The sequence below is a fragment of the Grammomys surdaster genome, unplaced genomic scaffold (genome assembly GCF_004785775.1).
Source record: "Grammomys surdaster isolate TR1022 unplaced genomic scaffold, NIH_TR_1.0 213, whole genome shotgun sequence".
In the NCBI taxonomy this organism is placed as follows: Eukaryota; Metazoa; Chordata; class Mammalia; order Rodentia; family Muridae; genus Grammomys; species Grammomys surdaster.
The window spans coordinates 623335-644114 of record NW_021604658.1 but is presented as its reverse complement, the minus strand read 5'-3'; the positions used below and the strand labels follow the sequence as shown (position 1 = coordinate 644114).

Below are 20780 nucleotides of genomic sequence, written 5' to 3'. Positions count from 1 at the left end.
TGTGTGTGTGATGTGTGGTGTGTACATGTGTGTGTGTTTGTGTATATGTATCTATGGTGTGTTTATATGATGTGCAGTATAGTATGTGTGGTGTGTATGTGTGGTGTGTTAGTGTGATGTGTGGTATGGTGTGTGTGTGTGCACGCGCATGCACGCGTGTGAATGTGTGTATGACTTTGTGTGGTCCTCACCTTCTACCTTGTTTAAGCAGGGTTTCCTGTTGTTTGCCGTTTTAAGGCCAGGCTAGCTGGATGAGCCGGCCTACAAGGATTCCCTTGGCCTTTCACCTCCCTACCCTACTGTGTCCAGTTTTATGTGGCTTCTAGGGACCCACACTCAGATTCTGATGCTCATGTAGCAAGATCGTCTCTGTAGCCCCACCATGTCCTTTTTAAACCATATTCCACTCTTGTGTTGGTGGACCATGATCTGGGATGCACTTGTTATACATTAACAGGGAACAGACTCTTGACTTTGGCACCTGGCAATAATGACATAACATATGAACCAGGGTGTTGGAGACAAGCGAAAAGCCGGTTCCTGCAAACAAACTTCCAGATGTTTGCTAACACTGAGGTGTGCTGTCTTGGTCAATCATCAATCTAGCACATGGCCTAGCAAGGGTAATACTGAGAAAAGCCTGAGAGGGTGTCTGCAGGCTGCGTGTGGGACAGCCTGGACGTACATGATGTAGCCTGTACCTCAGAAGGAAGATCAAGAGACCACAGAGATGCCAGGGGCCTTTAAGAAGTAAGAGCTGAGATTTGGAATTATATTGTATTTTACTTTTTTTCATGCTTGGGGCCTTATTCTTCTAGGCAAAGCACCTCTACCACTGAGCTACATCCCTAATTCAGAACCCGGGAGTTTATGATTCTTACTTTATTCTGTGTGTATTAATGTTTTGCCTATATGTATGTCTGTGCATCACATGTGTGCCTACGGAGATGGCATTAAATCCCATAGAACTGGGGTTCCATATAGCTGTGAGCCACCATGTGGGTGCTGAGAATTGAACTCTGGTTCTCTGAAAGAATAAGCAGTTGTCCTAACCACTGAGCTACCTCCCTGGACCCATCTAGGAGTTTTTAGTCCACTGAGAAGTAAAGGCCTCTTTTCCAGGGTAGCCTGAATAATGCTTCAACTCTAACCTTTTTGTGTTTTGGTTGTCAAGAAATCATAAATACATGAGGCTGGAAAGATAGCTCAGGGGTTAAGGAGCATTGGTTACTTTTCTAGAGGACCTGGGTTAAATTCCCAATACTTGCATGGCAGTTCACAATGCTCTATAACTTCAGGCCCAGGGTGTCTAACACACATGATGTACAGATACACATGTAGGCAGAACATTCATTCACATAAAATAAAAATAATGGCTAAAAAGCACTATAGAAAAACAAACAAAAGAAACTATAAAGGCGGCATGCACACATTGCTGTCAGGGAAGAAGGGGCTCTCGGGATTGGGGAGAACACGAAGGGCTGAGAAACGCTTCCTACTTGGTTGCCCCATCTGGTTTGTTTACAAAGACTCCCACGAGGGAGGCCAGTTGAGATCTCCTGAAACTGGAGTTGTCCAGACCAGGGCTCCCCTCAAGACCTACATGTTGTTTTTCTTCCAAGGAACTGGGGACTTGGTCATCTGTGACTCACTTCTCCTGTGTTGCCTACACAGCTCACACGTCAAGGTCTAAAATGGCAAATGCTCCCTGCCACTTTCCGGCCCCCACCAGCCACGGTCACAGGTTGGGGTCAGACACCTTGCGGGAATGTGTGCAGCTCCACCTTCGGCTTGGAAGTCAGGAACCCTCAGCTCCTCCCTCCCATGAAACAGAGCATGACCCAGAGAATAAAGTTTTCCATTTCCTACCCTCACGGCTGGTGTTGTAATACTCCTGTTGTCTCAAAAGCCCTCTCCCGTGCCCTTGTGGTGGCAAAACCATGAACTGGAGAGTGGGGTCTAGGATGGGGTGGGAGGGGATAAAGGGAGGTTCAGAGAGACTGGGGGTGATAGGAATCAGAATGTCCTATATACATATATGAAACTGTCAAAGGACAAATTCGATAAAAGTTAGATGTGGGGTGTGTGTGTGTGTGTGTCTCAACTTTGAACACTCAGATGAGTCTTATGGAGCAGGATAAGGGTTCATCTGGTTGTGGGGCTGTGGTTAGAGGCACAGAAAACTTTGGTAAAAATGTCATTGACACTGAAGGGACAGCACCGCCATTCATGAAATAGTCACTGCGCTGAGTGCTTTCATATATGCTATCACACTTCCCTAACAACCCTCTTGAGGCTACCCCCGTTTTATAAATGAGGAAAGAGGATCAACCGAAGTCTTAATTTGCCCAAGGCTGTACCACTCTGAGGTTCCAGAGCTGAGAGTTGAGAGCTGGTAACTGAACCATTGAAGTCACTGTTTCTTACTCCAGCTACCACCTCACCCACCACACCTGCCGTTATGTCCTCCCTCCCAGTTCAGGAGTCCCATCTCCTCTACATCCCGACACTCTCCTCATCAGGACCAAAGGAGTCAGGAAAGGAGTTGGGGGCTTGTTTCAGAATGAGGTGCTTTCTGGGTTAAAAAAAAAAATCTGGTTTTGGAGGCCTTGGACGGGAAGGATGAATGAACATTTTATCAACACAAATGTCATTGGCAGCCCCAAAACAAACAGCGTCCCACCCGGCTTGCTCCTTTATGAGGCATTCAATCAATAAAATGAGAGCAAGGCTCTGTCAGATTTATTGGCTGGGTTCAAACTGAACACCTCTTCTACCCGCCAAAGGCTGGGTCACCAGCCTACCTTTTGGTTCCTGCTCTGGACAGCCCCCATTTTCCCTGGTGGGGCTACAATGGTTCATTGTTTGAGGCAGGCCTTGTGAGAAGTTGTGTTTGTCTTGCCTCTTATCTTATCAGCTCCAGTGGCCCAGGAGTACTCACCATTTTACTGTCAGGTGAGAGGAGACTGTGGCCCGGGTCCAGGCTGGCCGGAGAAACTTGCTGTAACACCGACTGGCTGGTCACCATGGCACTGTTACCATGGTGACTGATTGTCGAAGAGGAAGTGACCTCATTGTTTCCCGGCTGGCTATAGCGCACTCCTGCAAAACAACATGAACCCAATAGGAAAATTAGTGTCGCCAGGGCCCCTGGACACTGACTCAGTGACTCCTGTTTTCAATGGTGGGTGACAAGAAAACGGCATTGTTTTCTCCTCCATGTCCACTCACAAGAATGATCAGCCATCTTCCCTGGGGTAAGGGTGGTGTAGCCTCTACTTTAATTGTAGAATATAAGATTATATATGAATTTCATATACAAATATGTTTCACCTGTTTGGTTGGGAGCCTTAGCCTGCACTAGCTGAGGCAACTCTCTAGCCTGGTGTAAGACACTTTGGTCCATTTTGGTTTTTTTTTTGTTGTATTGCTAGGGTTTTGGCACTTGATAGTCATTCAGTCAACTTCTATTGAAAGATGAAGGGATGGAAATGATGGATGGGCAGACGGAAAGCAGGAGAAAGAGTTGAACCTTCTGAAGGCATGGGTCTCTCTGAAGGCAGAGGCAGACCAACCCACAAGGGTGAGGCAGATTTCCAATCAGGATAAGGAAGAATTTTCTAGCAAGAAGGGGCAAAGGACAGACTTTGGGACTTATAAACAAACAAGTTCAAATCCTGCTTTGGCTCTGCACCTCTGTCTCCTCCCATGAAACAGAGAGAATACTGTCTCTCTCCAGGGCTATTCAAGGATCGGAGGCAACACTGCGGGCAAAGGTACTTGGCAGTGTGAGCTGATAGTAGGATAGACTTCAACACATGAAAATGAAAATTCTCTAATTCTAGGACTCCTAAGGTCAGATTCTTAGCACGGATGGAATGTTCTGGTAGAGGGCAATTTCTAGAGGCTCCTGCTCTGGCAGACTGATCGCTGCATTGCTCAGGAAGCAACTTGGCAGGAGGCCTGGCTGCTGCACTGCTGTTCTTTCTTTTGGAAGCATCTGGACTTCACTCTGATTTCACCTGCATGTTTTGACTCCCTGACCAGCTATTTACCTTCCCAAGATACCCTGCTCCCGAGAGAGCGTCGATAACACTGGGAGTCAGGTGTGTGCTCACCTCCCAGCCTGTCCCCACCATCGATTCGGTCTCAAGTTAAACAGTCTCTGGACTTAGCCTATTTAATTTGGCTTAGGAAAAGAGCCAGCTCTCTGATGATCAAATATGGGTCACAGGGAGGCTTCTCCCCTACCACAGGCTACACAATTATTTATTTTAAAATAATTAACTAAGGATAGCCATGGGAAAGAAAAGCCTTCACAAGGCGGTATGGTAAGAGTCCAGAGCCTCCCATTAGAGGCTAGGTAGCAGAACCCATTTGTTGTGTCCTAGCATTTGTACCAAGCACAGATGGATCCCTGAACTTTCCCTTTATGATTTCTGGCTGGGAGCTGGAGGATCCCTGTTTTGATCACAGCTTTGCCATCTATCTATCTACTGGGTGAGTTCCAGCTTCCTTTTCTCGAAGCTGGAGGATAGTAAGCTGTGGCAAGGGAACTGCCATCAGTGCAGTGTGCAGGGAAATTAGGTAGAAGGCTTGTCAGGTCTAGGTCCACTTGCATCCTTCCCCTCTGATTCTCCTCTCATAGATGTAATAGGCACTGGAGTGATCTTCTGGGAGTAGGGATGGACAGATATTATGAGATTGTCCGCAGGCCACACACCAGGAAGAGATGCTCTTATTAGAAAAAATAGAACCCAAGTCTTCATATATTTCACGAATTCAGAAGTGCACTTGAAATGGTAAGGAGTGAGGAAAACAGAATGTGTAGACTCTCAAGCTAGGTAATCAGATATTAAATCCTGGCTTCACTATGCCATAGCCATGTATGCTTGGGGAAGTTACTACTCTCCTTTGGGCTTTGGTTTCCTTATTACTAACAATGTTCACCCCTTAGGTCACAATGAATTAGTGGATGTGCAAGTATTCTGGATATATACTATATGATAGACATATAACAGATGCCCCATGCATCTTCCCCTCTACTCTCAGACTATCTTCATCCAAACACTTGGAAACTTCATTAAGAAGTGGGTGCTCTTTCTTTCTTCAATCACCATTCCTAGCTCTGGTCATGGAGATAGGTAACAAGGCTTCTGGGTTAACCTCGATTTACTGAAGATACCAGGTTAACTGTCACAAAAGACCTATGGGAGAAATGGCTTTGGCAGATCTTGGCCATAAGCCCTCCATGCACTATTTGGCTCAAGTCATTATTTGGTCGTGTTCATATCATGGACCCCATGAACCACAGAAAGACATCCAAGTGCGATCTAGAGACCTCCCCTAGGTGCTGGATGCTGCTGTTCTCTAGACATCATGGACCTTGGGTTATTACTGAATTTCCAGTAGCCTACGAAACAGACAGAGTGATTTCCACTCAGCAAGACTAACTAGAAGCATCCAAAGAACATAGGAAATATATGGTCTCAAGAGACAGCAACCCTGGCATTGCCTTCCTATGCCAGAATCATCTCTGGGGTACTCTTCACCAAGATGTACCCTGATATTTCTGTGTGTATGTGTACATCCCATAATTATATATGTTTTTTCTGAGGTCTCTCACTAACCTGGAACACACCAAATATGCTAAGGTAGCTAGCCAGCAAGCCTCAGGAATCTGCCTCTGCTTCCCTAGCACTGGAATTATAAAACTTGGCCACCATGCCCAGATTTTGCACAGGGTCAGGGGAGGAAATTGGGGATCAAACTCAGGTCCTCAGTCTTGCAAGGCAAGTACTTCACAGACCATTTTCTCCCTATCCTTTCTGCTCAGAAGCTTCTGATGACCCATTGCTGCTTTCTGAAGGATCCCAAATACCTGTGAATGACAGAATGAGAGCCTTACATCTGCATTCTGCCTTATTTAAAATGTATCATCCCTCACCATAGTCCATGTGGTCACCTCAGATCAGATGGCTCTGCTACTGCCTCTGTGCCTTGCCTATGCAGTTCCCTGTTCCTTCTATGCTGACAGTTCTTTTCCCTACAGTATCTCTGGGAATATGTTCTTTATTCACCCTATTACTTAATGGTCCCATCCTCTAGGCTTTGAAGACTCCAGAGCAGTGGTTCTCACCCTTCCTAATGATGCAACCCTTTAATACAGTTCTTCATGTTGCAGCGATCTCACAACAACAAAATTATTTTTGTTGCTACTTCAAAAAGATACTGTCTTGCTACTGTTATTAATCAGAATATAAATATCTGATATGACGGATATCTGATATTCAACCCCGTGAAAAGGTCATTGGACTCCCAAAGGGATCGTGACCCACAGGTTGAGAACTGGGGCTCTAGAGACTCGCCATCAGGAATCTCCTTGTTCTCTGATGTGTTTACTCTTCTCTTCCTCTCAAAGGAAGAGATGCCTTAGTTACTGTTGCTAACAGAGCACCTGGCATTGTGCCTATTTACAGACTGAAGGAAGAAGACCACAGCTGCTTTGATCAGGGGTCAAGCAGAAAGAGAAAGTATGGTCAGTTCTGTATTGAAAGTGTGAATCTGTTCCGGGCCTGTTACCAGGGGATTGCTGGGAAGCCGCGTAGATCTCACAGTTGAGAGGCACTGGATGAATTTAGAAACGTGCACAAAGCTGAGAAGGACCACGCAGGATAGAATAAACAGTCTTGTGCGTGTGCACACGTTCCCTGAACATCAGCTAGCCGCCTAGATTACTCACGGACTATAAGCCACATCCTTGCCCATCAGGAATCATAATTCCTTCTGACTGCAGACAATCCTCTGTCCTCCATGTCACAATAATGACCTGTGACCTCCTGACACCTACTTCCTTAAGCAAACTTCAGGACCCTTTCAGGCCCAACTGCCATGTTTATTGTTGGACAACATTTATGCTTTTAACTGGCAGACTGTAGCAGTTGTAGACTCTGCTAATGCTCTGATGGAAAGCTTATTTTATAATGTGTCACCAATGGTGTAATTTTCCCCAACAGCCCTGTGACTGTTCTTATGCAACTTAGGCACCTCTGTATGTGTGTGTGTGTGTGTTTAGATGCATGTGTTGGTTTATATTAGGGGTGTGTGTGGGGGTATGTGTGTGTGTTTAGACGCATGTGTTGGTTTATACAAGACCAGCTGTGCCTCCTGTGTTCAGAGACAACCATGATCACTTTACAGGAGGATTCCAAAGAAGGCCTGTTCAGGTGTCACAAGTCTGTTTCAGGAGCTTCCACCGAGAGCTCATAGACCTAACTATGTAGCCCACCTCTCTAAGACGCTCAAAAACCAGCAAAGACTTTAATTCTGGAAACTAGCGAAGCATCAGTCCCTAGACATTTAAAACTCTGTTGGTCTGTCTGCCTGCCTGCCTGCTTGTCTGTCTGTCTGTCTGTCTGTCTGCCTGTCTTCCCTTTCAGTCCATTATGATTCTGGATCAGTCAATTGTTTAGGCTTCCTCTGGTTATACATGCTGGATTAATAAAATACTGTTAATAATGTTTTCCTGGGAGACAAAATGCTAAAACTGCTAGGTGAACAGAAGAGCAATGCCAATCAGGAAATCGTGTCTGGAATTCCTCTTGTATATGGAGAGAGAGGGGAGTGGGGACTCTTGGGTAATGTGGGCTCGGCTTGTCCTTTACATAGCCTTTGGCACTGAAGCCTTGGGGGGCTCTCTTGATCGGGATCTGTAGGTGACCCCAGGACCTGGTGGGATGCCTTCACCTCTGACACTTCATTTTGAAGCCAGTTCCTATTCGTGATAATGAAGGAATGTTCCTCCAGTTAGTGGACCTATGCCAGCTCGACTGAGCGCCCCAGCCACCGGCAGAGTAAACATTACTCAACTGGCCAGGGCTCTGTCACACACATTCTTCCTCTGTGTTCCTAACCTCATGCAGAGCACAGCCCAAACCCATTGAGTCTGAGAACTAGATATCTGAACTGGGGTAGGAGGGAGCCTGAGAAGGAGATAGTTCTTCCAAAATGAAGCCATTGTGCCCATTAATCATGGTCAGACGAAACTGTCCTAGGAAGCCCCAATCTTGTACTGCGAAGTGGAGGGTGGAGGCATTAAACTAGTCTTGGTGGCCTAGGTATGTGTCCTCATAACCCCCCACCTCCCTCACCTAAACTCCAGTCACTTTTATTGAGGACAGAGGCAGAGAGACTGCAGTCCGGTGAATTCCTCAGCTGCTCACTTATCATCGAAAGAATTCGAACAATTCCGTGGCTTCCAATCAGGGACTCGAGAAACCGAGGCTTCCAAATGAATTAGCACAGCTGCCTCAGTTTCTCCATGGGAAGCACAGGACTTTTGCTATAATGCATATCGTTTCTCCTTAAGGATAAAGATGTTTGCATGGGGTTTAGGAGATTGAAAGTCTGAAAGCCTATGAAGGGGAAAAAAACTGATGTAAAATGAAGGCAATTTAAACACTAGGTGGGTCTCAGTTCTGGATCCACAAGACCTCAGGTGGGAGTCTCATTCATGGCGGGAGACACACAGACAGGCCTGGGAGGACTGCCAACACTCTTGAATCAAGGGGTAAAGCATTGAATGACACTTCAGGGAGGCCCACAAACTGGTTTTCTTATAGAAATCAAAGTCAACTCTAGCAGCAGGGAAAGAAAGAAAGAAAAGTAAGCAGTTGAGAAGAGGTGCGAGCATGCGTGGTGCCTTCAGACACAACCTCCAGGCAAGGAGGGAGGCGGGATGGACACCCATTGCCTTCCTTCCACAGTGGTTGGTCTTAGTACTATATCCTTATGTCCTTGCCAGAGAGCTGGTTTCTGCAAGCAAACATCAGGTGGTTTGTAAGATCACCTCAGCCTGGAGCCCAAGGCCACAGCCAAAAGGGTCTACCTGGCATTGGAGAACTCTGGCAGGCCTCATCCAGATGAGCATCTATACAGGTTTCTCAGTGGCCACAAGTCCATGTGACACACTGGACAGCGGAAGTTCTGAGGTGACTTAAAATACCCCTAGCCGGGGGCCATCCAGCAAGTCTTGACATTCTGAAGCTGACCCCCTTTCCTCTCCACTACAGTCCCCAGATAGACTCCCGATATGGAAAGCCACTTTCTCATGATCCACAGATAGTTTGAAACAATTTTATAAGTTTTCATCCTTGTTTCTTGGCTGCATCTATCACGATAATATATGTATCCTGAGGCAAGCTATAGTCCCCTCAGCAACTTCTTTTTAAAGATTTGTTTATTTTATGTATATGAGTGCTCTGTTTTCATGCACACCAAAGGAGGGCATCAGATCCCATTACAAATGGCTGTGAAGCACCATGTGGTTGCTGAGAATTGAACTCAGGTCCTCTGGAAGAGCAGTCAGTGCTCTTAACTGCTGAGCCATCTCTCCAGCCCCCTCCTCAACAGCTTACATACGGAGTGTGGACTATGTCAGGTACCCAAGGATTTGCAGAATGAACCAATAAGAAAGAATGGCTTGACTGAGGACTCCATGAGAAGCAACTGTGGGAGATCTCTATCTCTGTCTGTCTGTCTGTCTGTCTCTGTCTGTCTGTCTATATCACTTACATATATATCTCCTAAGTCTCCTGCTTCTTTCTGTAGTAAGGAGAGATACATTTTTTAAGGACAAAAGAGGAAATGGAAGAGGAAATTTAAACACAATTAAAATGGAAGAAACATTACCGACAGGTTTGAGAAATTTCGTGTCTGGAAGCATCAGACAAGGGCATGGAAGGGTGTGGGAGATCCAACAGGCTGCTTTCTGCACCTGAAATTTCATCCTGTGCTGAAATTGTGTGTGTGTGTGTGTGTGTGTGTGTGTGTCTCATTCTCTAGTCTTGCTGCTCAAGCGTAATATCTCCTTAAGAGCAAGTGGTTTCATTAATATAAGCTGACTGTTTCCTAAGTGAGGCTTAAAAGTGACAGCCCATAGCCCACAGTATCTTATTCCTTAGCAAGGAAGACTCAATGCTCCTGTAGATGTATAAGTGAGATGTCTACGTTTGTACTTAGCAAGTTAGAAGCCAGTTTATGGTCTACTGGGTTGACTTTTGAGATAAGGTAGAGGATCTGTTAGTGGGCATTCACTGTGGCAACATAAGTAACTGAAACATGCTTCTTTTTTTTAAAAAAAGAAACTAAGGTAAAAACCTAAGAAGGGTTAATGCTGGACATGTCAGCCCAATGCCTGTGGGGGCAGACAGTATCCTGCTGCAGTCTGGCTTCTGGAGTCTTGTCTTTTCTAAGAGGTTGCCTTTGCAGGCAGGGGTAATATGGCTGCAACAAAGGCTCCCAGGCTTGGCTGACAGGGAGAATGGTGATATTCCTAGTGGGCTGGGCAATGTGAGGAAGGCTATAAAGCCATCAGAAGACCGAGCTGCTGGGTGTCCACACAAAGTAAAGACCTATAAACAGACATCTGTATTGTGACTGAAGGGCTAATAAAGTTGCCTTAGAAAAGAGAGGGTCTTCCACTGTGACCTATTCATAAGCCATTCCCCCACTGGGAGGGAATGCCCAGGGACAAGATCTTTTGAGGCCTGACAAGTATTAGAGCTGCTTCTCTATGGGGCCTGGTCAAACCCCAGCCTCTTCATCACTATCACTGGGACAGCTCCACCAGCATCATCACCATCATCATCACTGTCATCATCAGCATCATCATGACAAATCACTGCTGATCACTCAGGAGGCTTGTGAGTGCTCACTCCAGGGAGCACCGGGTATCAGACACTGAGCCTTTGGCAGGCGGATGAATACGTGCTTCCAGTCTGCTAGGAGCACCAGGTGAGTGTTTGGGGAACACCATCAGAGATGCTCAGAGTCTGGAAGATTTTCTTCTGTCTCTTGGCAGCTCAGACATATAGAGAGTCTAGATCTCAGGCACTCGGAGGAAACTCAGAACGATGCGGTCTAACCCTTTTCTTATCCCAGGAGTATTGATTAGTAAGAGATTATAAAAGTATCTGAAGTCAAGGACCGTGATACTAACTAGTTCAACTAAACTAGGCGAACGGTCTAAATCCATTGGAACCAAGCTAGGAGGACATTAGGGAGAAAGCCAGGCTGTGCTCTTGGAGAGGTTTCTGGGAGAATTTAATGTTGCCACTAGTTTATGAACTCTAACTTGAGATAAGAGATGGCACGCCAGGACATTGTTTCCAGAAAAGGGAAGCTAGGCTTCAAATCGTATTTACAGATGGCATAGAAAAATGAATGTTATGCTCAGTTTAACCAAAAACTGGAATAACAAACCTACGATGCAGAGCACTTAGGCCTTAAGCTTTTTGGTCAGGAACCTCTCCATAACCAGATACATTCATTCATAATGAAGGAGAGTGCCAGGCCCAACAGGAGAGACCGTGAATCCAGCAGGGGCTTGGATACAGCTCAACTCAGGGTTCTATCACTCTGAATACATGCACGGTGAGCCAGGTGTCTGAAGGCCCTGCTTCACTATGGAAACAGGGCAGACCAGTTTTGTTTTGTTTTGTTTTTCTTTGACAGGAAGGGATGCAAGCCCTGGAGTAGAATTCTAGATAACAAAGAAGATAGGCTGCACATCTCTGCTCCCATCTGTAAAATACCTAGAGATCAACCAAGCACTTGCTTCTTGGTCGCTATGCAAACTGCAAGTGTTGTTTGGAGAGTTTCTGTCTTTGCGGCACAAGTACTCCTTCGGGCTTCATGGTCGTCACAGTCCAACAGGTGCCGAGCAAGAAGAGGCATTCTGCCACAGACAAGGTTCCACGGCACGGGCATACAGACTGCCACTCAAAAGCCCCGGAAGTGTTAACCTCTGGCAGTTATAGGTGTCTTGTTTATACCCAGTATAAATCTGTTTATTGTGACTGGCCCCACCCAATCTGCCAGTGTTGTAAAGCCCTAATGGTCCCTAATAAAGGTAGAAGGCTTCTAACAGCACAAGAGTTCCTGAAACAGGGATGGAGTGAGGGAGAGAGAAAAAGACAGGGAGGGAGACAGATGATGAGCTTAACAATAAAGTACCACAATGGCAAACCTCTCTCTGTACTTCGAGCGGCAGAGTCTGGGGCCTCAAGACTGGAAGCAACACGAAGCCTCCAAGTAACGAAAGGTCAGAATCCTCAATTAGTTTAATGATTTGTCCAGTGCTACCTCTGGGGTTCAGGGCTCCCCAACTCTAGCTGCCTTTCCTTTTCCAGCTGAGTAGAGAACCACTAGAACATTGTCAACATTTCAGAATGCTCTCCTGCTCTGTCTAGCTGAGTGACAGGTAACTCCTGGCTGTGCATCCAAGTGTCTTGGGACACGTGTTGCAATGTTCTACATCCACATAACAATTTTGATCCTATAGGTGTGTGTGGTGCTACCCTGTCCATTTTTAATGAGTTTCCCAGATGACTCTGATGTGCTCTAGGAGCACCCCAGATTGTGCCAGTGCTTCAGTTTCATGGTTCTGGTTGTCTCATGACCAAAGTTCATGAAAACTGCAAAGCCACACCCTTATGAAGAACTCAAGGGGACCCAGAGCCCTTCCTTGGGGAGCTCAGGAGCTCAACAAGGGCAGTGAGTCTTCCTTGCCAAGTAACAAGATGACTTGAAGAATATGTTATCACTTTAAAGCCTGTGACAACTCTATGCATGCACTAATACCCCTACTGAGCCAGTGAAGTCAAGGAACATATTTGAGAACATGCTGCCAGGCGGTGACAGAACTTCAGTTCCAATGAGCTATGTTTTGAGTGCCACACCTCGTTTCCAGGTACATCTATCTCAGTGTGGTCTGAAGAGAGGAGAAGGGCCATCTGCAAGCAGCAAATCTCACCCCACATTACATAGAATCCTCTTGGAAAAGCCATTAAGTTTCCAAGCCCATCTCCAAGATGTGCCTCCAACATTCAGAGTATGCTACCTGAGAAACTTTGATGTCCTTAGAGTTCTAGAAGAGTAAAAGTCTTCCCGATGAGGCTGAAGCTAGTCTGTAGTGGCCAAAGTGACCCACTGTGCTACTGTTGAGGCTGCTGAGTCAGAGCACAGTGTAAGTAAGGTAAGTAAGCAGGGGCTAAAGGCGGGCGAAGTGGCTTCTTGGGAACTTTGAGGCTTCCTGTGCTCACCGTAGGCTGGAGTCCACCCTCCTATTTTTGTGCACACTCTGCCTGAAGTTGGAGTCAGCTCCCTTTCTCAGAACAAATGGCAGAAAGAATCTCAGATGCACCTTCCATCAGGAAAGCATTCAACCTCTCTCTAATTGGGCAGCTTCCATGGCCCAGTTATATACAAGCAATACAGATAACTGAGGTACTCACATCTATTTTTGTTAAAGGAGAAAAATACGCTGCTGGGTACAGGACACTTTGGTCACCTGCTGCCCCTGACCTCCTGAGGTATGGTCCTGAGCCCTAATCCCAACATCACTCCATGCATCCCACAGCTGCTTCTCACTGTACTAAATGCCCATGACACTGAATACTACTTATGGGTGTCACTCAACAGTCCTCGGGAAGATGAGAAACTGCTTCGTATCCACTGTGTGACAAGAAGCCAGCCTGAGTCTACTGCAGATACCAAGATGAGCATCTAGTTGGAAATACCCAAGTTCTCTAAAACTCAAGATTGAAGGAGACTTCAACAGAGACAGGGAACTAAGGGGTTCCCTCACCATATAACAAATAACACAAAGAATATCAATGAACAACCCCTCTTCCAAATAACAATAAACGTCATTTATGAGAGCCTGCTATGTCTGGGTGTTTTCCCTTTATATATAGGCATCATACCACTTCCTCCTCGAGCTTTTGTGCAAGTGGGTGTGCCCATTGTACACTGAGAAACTGAGGCTCAGATAGCAGAAGCTTGCCTAGGGTCACAGAGATATAAGTGACGAAGGTGAGGCTGGAATTTAGGTCTTCTCTATGACCTGTGGTTCTGTTATACACTCATTGGATTTAGAAGAACTTTATAAAGACATGTTAAGCAGGATTGCCAGTCAAGGGAAGGTTGGGAGACTGGGAGTTACTAATGGAGTTGCTGAAGATGTTCCCTACTGGTAGTGATGCCTCTGAGCCAATACCAAAATACAGAAACTCAGGCCCAGACTCCTAACCAGAATATGCATTTTGACACATACCCAGGCAATGGACATGCACTTTAACACAGAAAAGCTTTAGAGTTAGTATTCAACTCATGGTGGCCCATTGTGCTCCCCTGGAAAGACTTAGTAGCTACTATGCCTGGCCTAACTCCCTAGAGAGTCTAACATAATAGGGCTGGGCTGGGGCTGGGCTGTATTTGAGAGTTTTGCTGACCCAAGCAGCCTGTTTTCATATGATGTGTGAATCAAGAATTATATAGACGTATGTATGTGTGTATGTGTATAGTACATTATATACATGGATATATACATATATTATTAATTACACGTGTAAGTTTGTGAACCTGCCCACAGAGTGTCCACTGGAAGTGTTGATGCCCCTGCTGAAGCTGGGGTTGCAGGTAGTTGTGAGCTGCTTGACATGAGTGCTGGGAACTGAACACATGTCCTCTAGAAGGGCAGGTCTCACTCTTAACCACTGAGCCATCGCTTTAGCCCTGGTTTTTATATTTTTAATTTTATATGGTTGGAAAAACAACCAAAGGAAGATATGTCATGATACATGAAAATGACATGAATTCAAATTTCAGATGCCATAAATAAGGCCGTGTTGGGAGAGTGCCACACACTCATGTGTGCATAGTCTATGGCTGCATTTATGCTACAGAGGCAGGCTTGAAGGGCTGTGACTGAGACCAGATAGGTTGAAAGCCTGAACTATTCCCTTTTTGGCTCTTTAGTGAGACGTTTACCTGACTCTGTTCTACAGTACCTGTGAATAGCCCAGGATGATCATTAGGACTGAATGCTTTATTTGACTTTATTATGAAGATATGTTATATTATATTAGCATATAATATAAATATTATTTATGAAATGTACACATATAAGTTAATATGTATGCATATTATATGTGTAGATATACACACATACCCACACACACGTGCACATACACAGACACACAGGCACACACACAGATACACTTGCATACATATACATACATGTACACATACATGTGCACACACACACAAACATACTTGAGCATGCACACACACATACACAGACACACAGGCACACACACAACCACACACATAGATACACACACTCACATACACACACACACAGGCGCACACAGATATATACACACTTTCATATACATACACACACACACACACACACACACAGACGTTTCCCTCCTTGCTTCCACATTTGTGTTTTTACTTCCTGTTGAAAAGTGGGTAGAGGATAGGGCGAGCTCTTGTGCGTCTATTAAGCAGGTGGCTTCAAAGGCCCTTTGCCCAGACCTCTGTCTCTCTCTGCCACTCTAGTGCTTCATTCTCTCCAAGTTCCTGCTACTTCCTATCAAACATTCTACAAACATATTCCAAGAGCACTTCTCCCATAAGCTGCAGGTTGGACTCATGCTTCCTGGCAACTTCCTGAAGGGACTGTGGTAGCAAGGAGCCCTCAGATCCTCTAAGGATCCTTCAGAGGGATTAGGCATAGCCAGTGGGCTGCCTCAGGTGATAGGAGTTTGTTATCAGCTTGGGGTCCCTTTGTGCTGAGGCCTGAGCCCACCAGCCCTGCCCAGTGTCTTTGTATGCAGACCAGGGCTGGCTCCCTAGGGGGCTGGCAGCAGAATACCTTGAAGACTGGACCTCTTAATCTCATTAATATCCTGATTGTCTTCCTCAATCTAGTGGGAGTTGATAGGGTGGTACACACAAGATAAAATGACCTCCAAATTCAGGAGATAAAATGACAGATTAAGTCCCCTAAGAAGCAGAACACTGGAGCTGAGTTCACCTCTGAACCACTAGAGCAAGCTAGGATCCCAGGCAATTTTGTCTCTCCTCCTAAGGGACAATAGGACTGACTCATTTACTCTGGGAACCCTTGCTGCTGAGATGAAAATTTTTTACAGCTGCCCTCATAAACCCCTCCTCTTGTCTGCTGCACAGGGAGGGGGTGGAGCTCCCAGAGGTGAGCTGAGGTGCCTACCCTGTCTCACAGGCCCCATTAAGTTGTTAAAGCTTTTAAGTGCCCCAGACAGGGCCCAATGCAAGGGCAGTTCAAATCCCCACACAGATAGGGATAGGCTTGAGAAAGAGAGGCCTTCGTTTCTTTCCACAGAATTCACCTTGCTCAGGCGTATCAACAGGGGAAGAAACAGTGAACTGGCTAGGTTCGGAGTCTTCTCTCTACCTCAGCTCTGTTATTCAGATGGGAGCAGCAGTATAGAAGGGGAGAGCTGTCTGTCTGTCTGTCTGTCTGTCTGTCTCTGTCTCTGTCTGTCTCTGTCTCTCTCTGTGTCCCTTCTGTCTGTCTGTCTGTCTGTCTGTCTCTGTCTGTCTGTCTGTCTCTCTATGTGGATTAGTTCTCAAGCTTAAACACTGTTAGTGTCTGCATAGAACAAATAAAGACAGATGGGCAGTGTATTACAGGTCAAACCCTGTCCCACTGCTGACTAGCAGCTCTATGAACTTGGGTAAGTCTCTCACATTCTAAACATCTTAACTTCCCCTAATTGACAAATGCGGGTATTAATACTGATAGCACCCACCCTCCTAGGTTAAATGAGACGAAGCACAGAGATGGCCAGTCCAGGGCCTGCCAAATCAACATGGAACATCCTAATTTCTCATCTTAAGTCTGTGTCTTGCTTCTGGGTATGTCTGAGGTGTCCTTGGGCACAATATATATTTTGTGCTATGGAGAAGTACATCTATACAGGCTATTTGTACCTGGGCCAGGAATGAATCTGCTTTGTTTAAGCCGTGGGGTTAGATTCCTGCAGGAAATCTTCCTGCCACCGAGGATGCAGGGCAACAGAGGCTAAGGAAGAAGTAGGTGGCAGGATTCTGTGTATTCAAGTTCTGACGCATGTCAAGGAAGCTAGGTCTGCCAGGCTGGGAAAGGGAGGGATAAAGTTCAAAGGCAGCAGAAAGCAGCAGCCACAGAAACAATATGTCCTTTTAGGATGTGGCCCAGAGGTCTAAAAGTTATCCTGGGGAGGTGTCTTCTCCCTTCTGTGACTCACTGACTTTGCTGAAGAACGAGTCCCCATTTCCTTGTGAAAAGATCATTTCAGAGTGAGGACGTGTGTGGGAGAGCAAAGGCTGATGGGAACCTCATGTCCCTCCCTGCCTTCTTGGGGAGGTAGCCAGGTGACTTAGACTGGATCAAGGTGTACAAAGAGCAAGGACACCCAGATCAGGCTGTAGGTAGCAGCCTTGGGCCAAGGCTAGCCCAGCTCCCATCTCCAGCTTCCTCCTCCTCTGAGGCAATCAATACAAGCACCAGTCTCCAACCTGCTCCTTTTTCGTGCCACAGCCCTGCCCTCTGACCTTTTGGGGGCCTTTTCCTTGATTCAGCTCCAGAATGGAGGTAAAGGCCATCACTCCGGGCCTACTCAATGGCCCCAGAATGGGTTGTCACGGGGCCCTATAACCAGGGACAGCTCCTGCTGACCAGAGCTGGAGTAGGGAGGGCAACAGATAAAGGCCTTCCAGTCTGAAGATAAATGGCCGCCTGCAGCCCTGCTACAGTAACTTTAGGCCCCCAAGAAGAAGAGACAAAGGGTGCCCCTGTGACACACACTGGAAAGATGAAGGCCCATCAGCAGCAGCCAGGCTGGTTCAAAGCCCCAGCTTAATTGTCAATTAAGCATGCATAAGGGGGGGACAAAGCCATGACAACCCTTGGCTGCATGCTGGTGTGTGATTGTAAAGGCAGAGAGGGGCAAGGCTGAAAACAGCTGATTCTGCTGAGTGTGTTTGTAGGCTACCTTGTAACCAACTAGCCGCTGACAGAGGCAAAGTGCTTCTCCTGCCATCCCTATTGTGTGGGACATTCCAGGACCAGGGTCACATTGTGGTCATCGTGGGCAAGTGGGGCACATGCAGTAAGCATGGCTGGGAAGGAGGGGGCTTGTATAGGAAAAGGAGGCACAACTCTCCAGGAAGAGGGCTCTGGGGAAAAAGTCTTCTCTTTGCTGCTGCCAGATCTCCTGACTCAGGTGCTGGGGTCTGGAGAAGGGACAGTGGAGAGCAGGGAGCTTAGATCTTGGGGTTGTGTCTCTCCCCAGCTCAGCCTTAAAGATTGCCAGTGTTAGGGGCAGGAGAGTATCTCACAGGGTAAAAGGGTCCTATACAAGCATAAGGACCAGCGTTCAGAACTCCACAGCCATGAAAATGCTGAGTGGGCAAAGGGTTTGTCTGTGATTCTGGCACATCGGGAGATGGATGGATACAGGGGGTCCTCAGAGTTAAGATAGCTACTCAGAGTAGTCAAATAAGTGAGCTATGGGTTCAAGTAAGAGACCCTGCCTTAATAAGTAAGGTAGAAAGCCATCAAGAAAGATGCTGGGCATCCACCTGCTACTTCTCTCTTAGCTTCTTTTGTATTGCATCTTAAGTGGCTTGCAGCAATGTCTAGCCCTGTGGCTTAGATATCACACACACACACACACACACACACAACCACACATGAAGGTACATACACACACATATATGCACACACCAATACACATAGATAGATCGATAGATAGATAGACAGACAGATAATGGATAAGTGGATAGATGGCCAGTACTGACGCTGAGTGTTGGTTCCAAGTTTCAGGTTCCAAGTCAGCTATGTTTTTGGCTTGGTACTAGGAATGTCCCATTACAGGGAGGGTACAGTGAGGCTCTGTAGCCCAAAGCCTTTCTTGAGCATTTCTGACCACCTAGCCCTGGGGACAGTCCTAAGAGCCATCTTGGAAGCCTGAGAAGGGCATCTGGGGTTCTAATTCCAGCACTGCAAAGCACAGTGTTCATTTCTCTGTCAGTCCCAGGATGAGAACACGTCTCACTGCCTGTGAAGATTAATGTCAAAGCATGTGGAATTAAAGAGAAACAGCTTTTGTTTTGTTTTGGTGCCTGTTCTCACTCCCATTCGTCCTCCTCAATACCGAGAGGATGGGAGGGACTTGGGAAAGATAGTGTTTACAGCGTCCACCCCTTTAATCCTTGCATGCATGCAGCATCCATCTGATACATAAGGAACTCAGAACTTACATGAATTAGTCACACTCATCATCTGTCTACTTAGAACCAAGGTTCAAAATTACAGCCAGAGAATCCAGTCTCTGGGCATGAGTCCCTTGATGGGCTTTGAGTGAAAAGGGATGTCTAAAAAGCCACTGAAAATATCCAGTGTCCCCTAAGAATCCTTCCAAGACAGCTGTAGGATCTTTCTCTCCCTAGAAAAGTCCATGATGCTCCCAGAGACAACCTTGATTCTCAGCTGGATCTGGAGGCTCCCTACAGAATATAAATCCCGAGGCTACAGGGCTGTGTGTCCCCGACATTTTCCTTCTCATTCTTCACATGCTGGCTAGGCACACATTCCAACTCTGAGCTGCTTCCCAATTTACATTGCCAGGACTTGGTTAGCATTTAATGTATATTTGTGCGGCAAGAATCAGCAGACCTGATGTCTAACCACCATCATGTGAGTTTCAACAAATTATCTCTTTCTGGGCCTCAGTTTCTTTCTTTGAAGGGATTCTGGGTTCTATTCCCCTTTTTTCTTTTTTAAAATTTTATACAGATCCAGAGTTTCAGAGCAGTGCAGAGATTCCATTTTCAGTGGAGCGTACTCCTCTCAGACTGCCTCTGGCCCTCATCTCTTCCTCTGCTGTTCTAATACCTGGCCCTGCTGCCTTAGTTCTCTGGCTCTCCAGCCAGGGCACAGGGAGCCTAAACTAGCGACCCTGCAGTGACCTCAGCACAACCCCAGCTTGTCAGAAAGCCGCTGGCCCTTTGTTTGGCTCTCTGGCTCCCTGACTTTGGTGTGGAGATCACAGGTCCCAGCACAATGCCCATTGTCTTCTCAACAATGCTCCTTGCCCCAACCACGCCCCCACAGCTTCCAGATTTAGCTCCATGGATCACCGTGGTGGGCAAATTCTCTAGCCCTGCTCAATACCAGCCATAGGCTATCCACCACCTACCTGCTGAACCTTGCTTTGTATCGCTGTAAGGGGGTTTAGTGACTCTTCAGTCAGGCCAACACTTTCTCTCCTCACTACCCACAGTTTCTTTGCTTTTTATAAATAAGTCAACTTTCTTCTGGGGTGTCTGAGCCCTTCCTTACTCTCAGAGCAGGACTCAGAGAAACCCCAGCCTGGTCCTAAGCTTCGTGCTGGTCCATTTCAGGTCTCAAAGATCATACCTCCTACAAGAGGCAGGCATGGAACAAATGTCTGCATACTGCCCATCTACTGGCTCAGACCCTGTCCCAATGACTTGGATAGCCCAACATATGAATACTTACATTCATTGAAAACTCCAGAAAAATAAATAAATCCTTCAAGTAAAGGTAAATCTTTTGGGAATTTTTTTCATAAGGCCAACAACTTATTGAACTAATTGTCTCTGTTTTAATACTTTGACAAAGTATTAAAACATACTTAATCATCTTGCAGCTCTTGGGCCTTTCCCACCAAAACGGTAACTTGCAGGGGAGGGGAGGAAGGCACCTTGGAGGACTGTAGATTACAGCAATGGCTGGCTTTCCTTTCTCAAGCTTTCTCCCAGATCGGAAAGCTGTGTTGTGTTTGGGATACATGGGTACCAAACAACCATGGGTACCAAAAACCTCATTTCTAGTTAAGTCAGCTTTCTTAGGAGAATTAAGACCTAGGAGAAGACATGGC

The 20780-nt window shown here is 46.3% G+C and overlaps 1 protein-coding gene and 1 long non-coding RNA gene across 2 annotated transcripts in view; one reads left to right on the top strand and one right to left on the bottom strand.

The window, feature by feature from the left end:
- Positions 1 to 20780, bottom strand: part of Hnf1b (HNF1 homeobox B) — a 54724-nt gene that overhangs the window by 19761 nt on the left and 14183 nt on the right. Inside the window, exon 5 of the mRNA XM_028772252.1 lies at positions 2942 to 3102. Coding sequence (XP_028628085.1) covers positions 2942 to 3102 — 161 coding nt within the window. The remainder of the gene's footprint in view (positions 1 to 2941; positions 3103 to 20780) is intronic.
- LOC114625177 lies at positions 623 to 1874 on the top strand. Its single transcript, XR_003712018.1, has 2 exons — positions 623 to 750; positions 1675 to 1874. It is a non-coding gene; the product is annotated as an uncharacterized LOC114625177 (long non-coding RNA).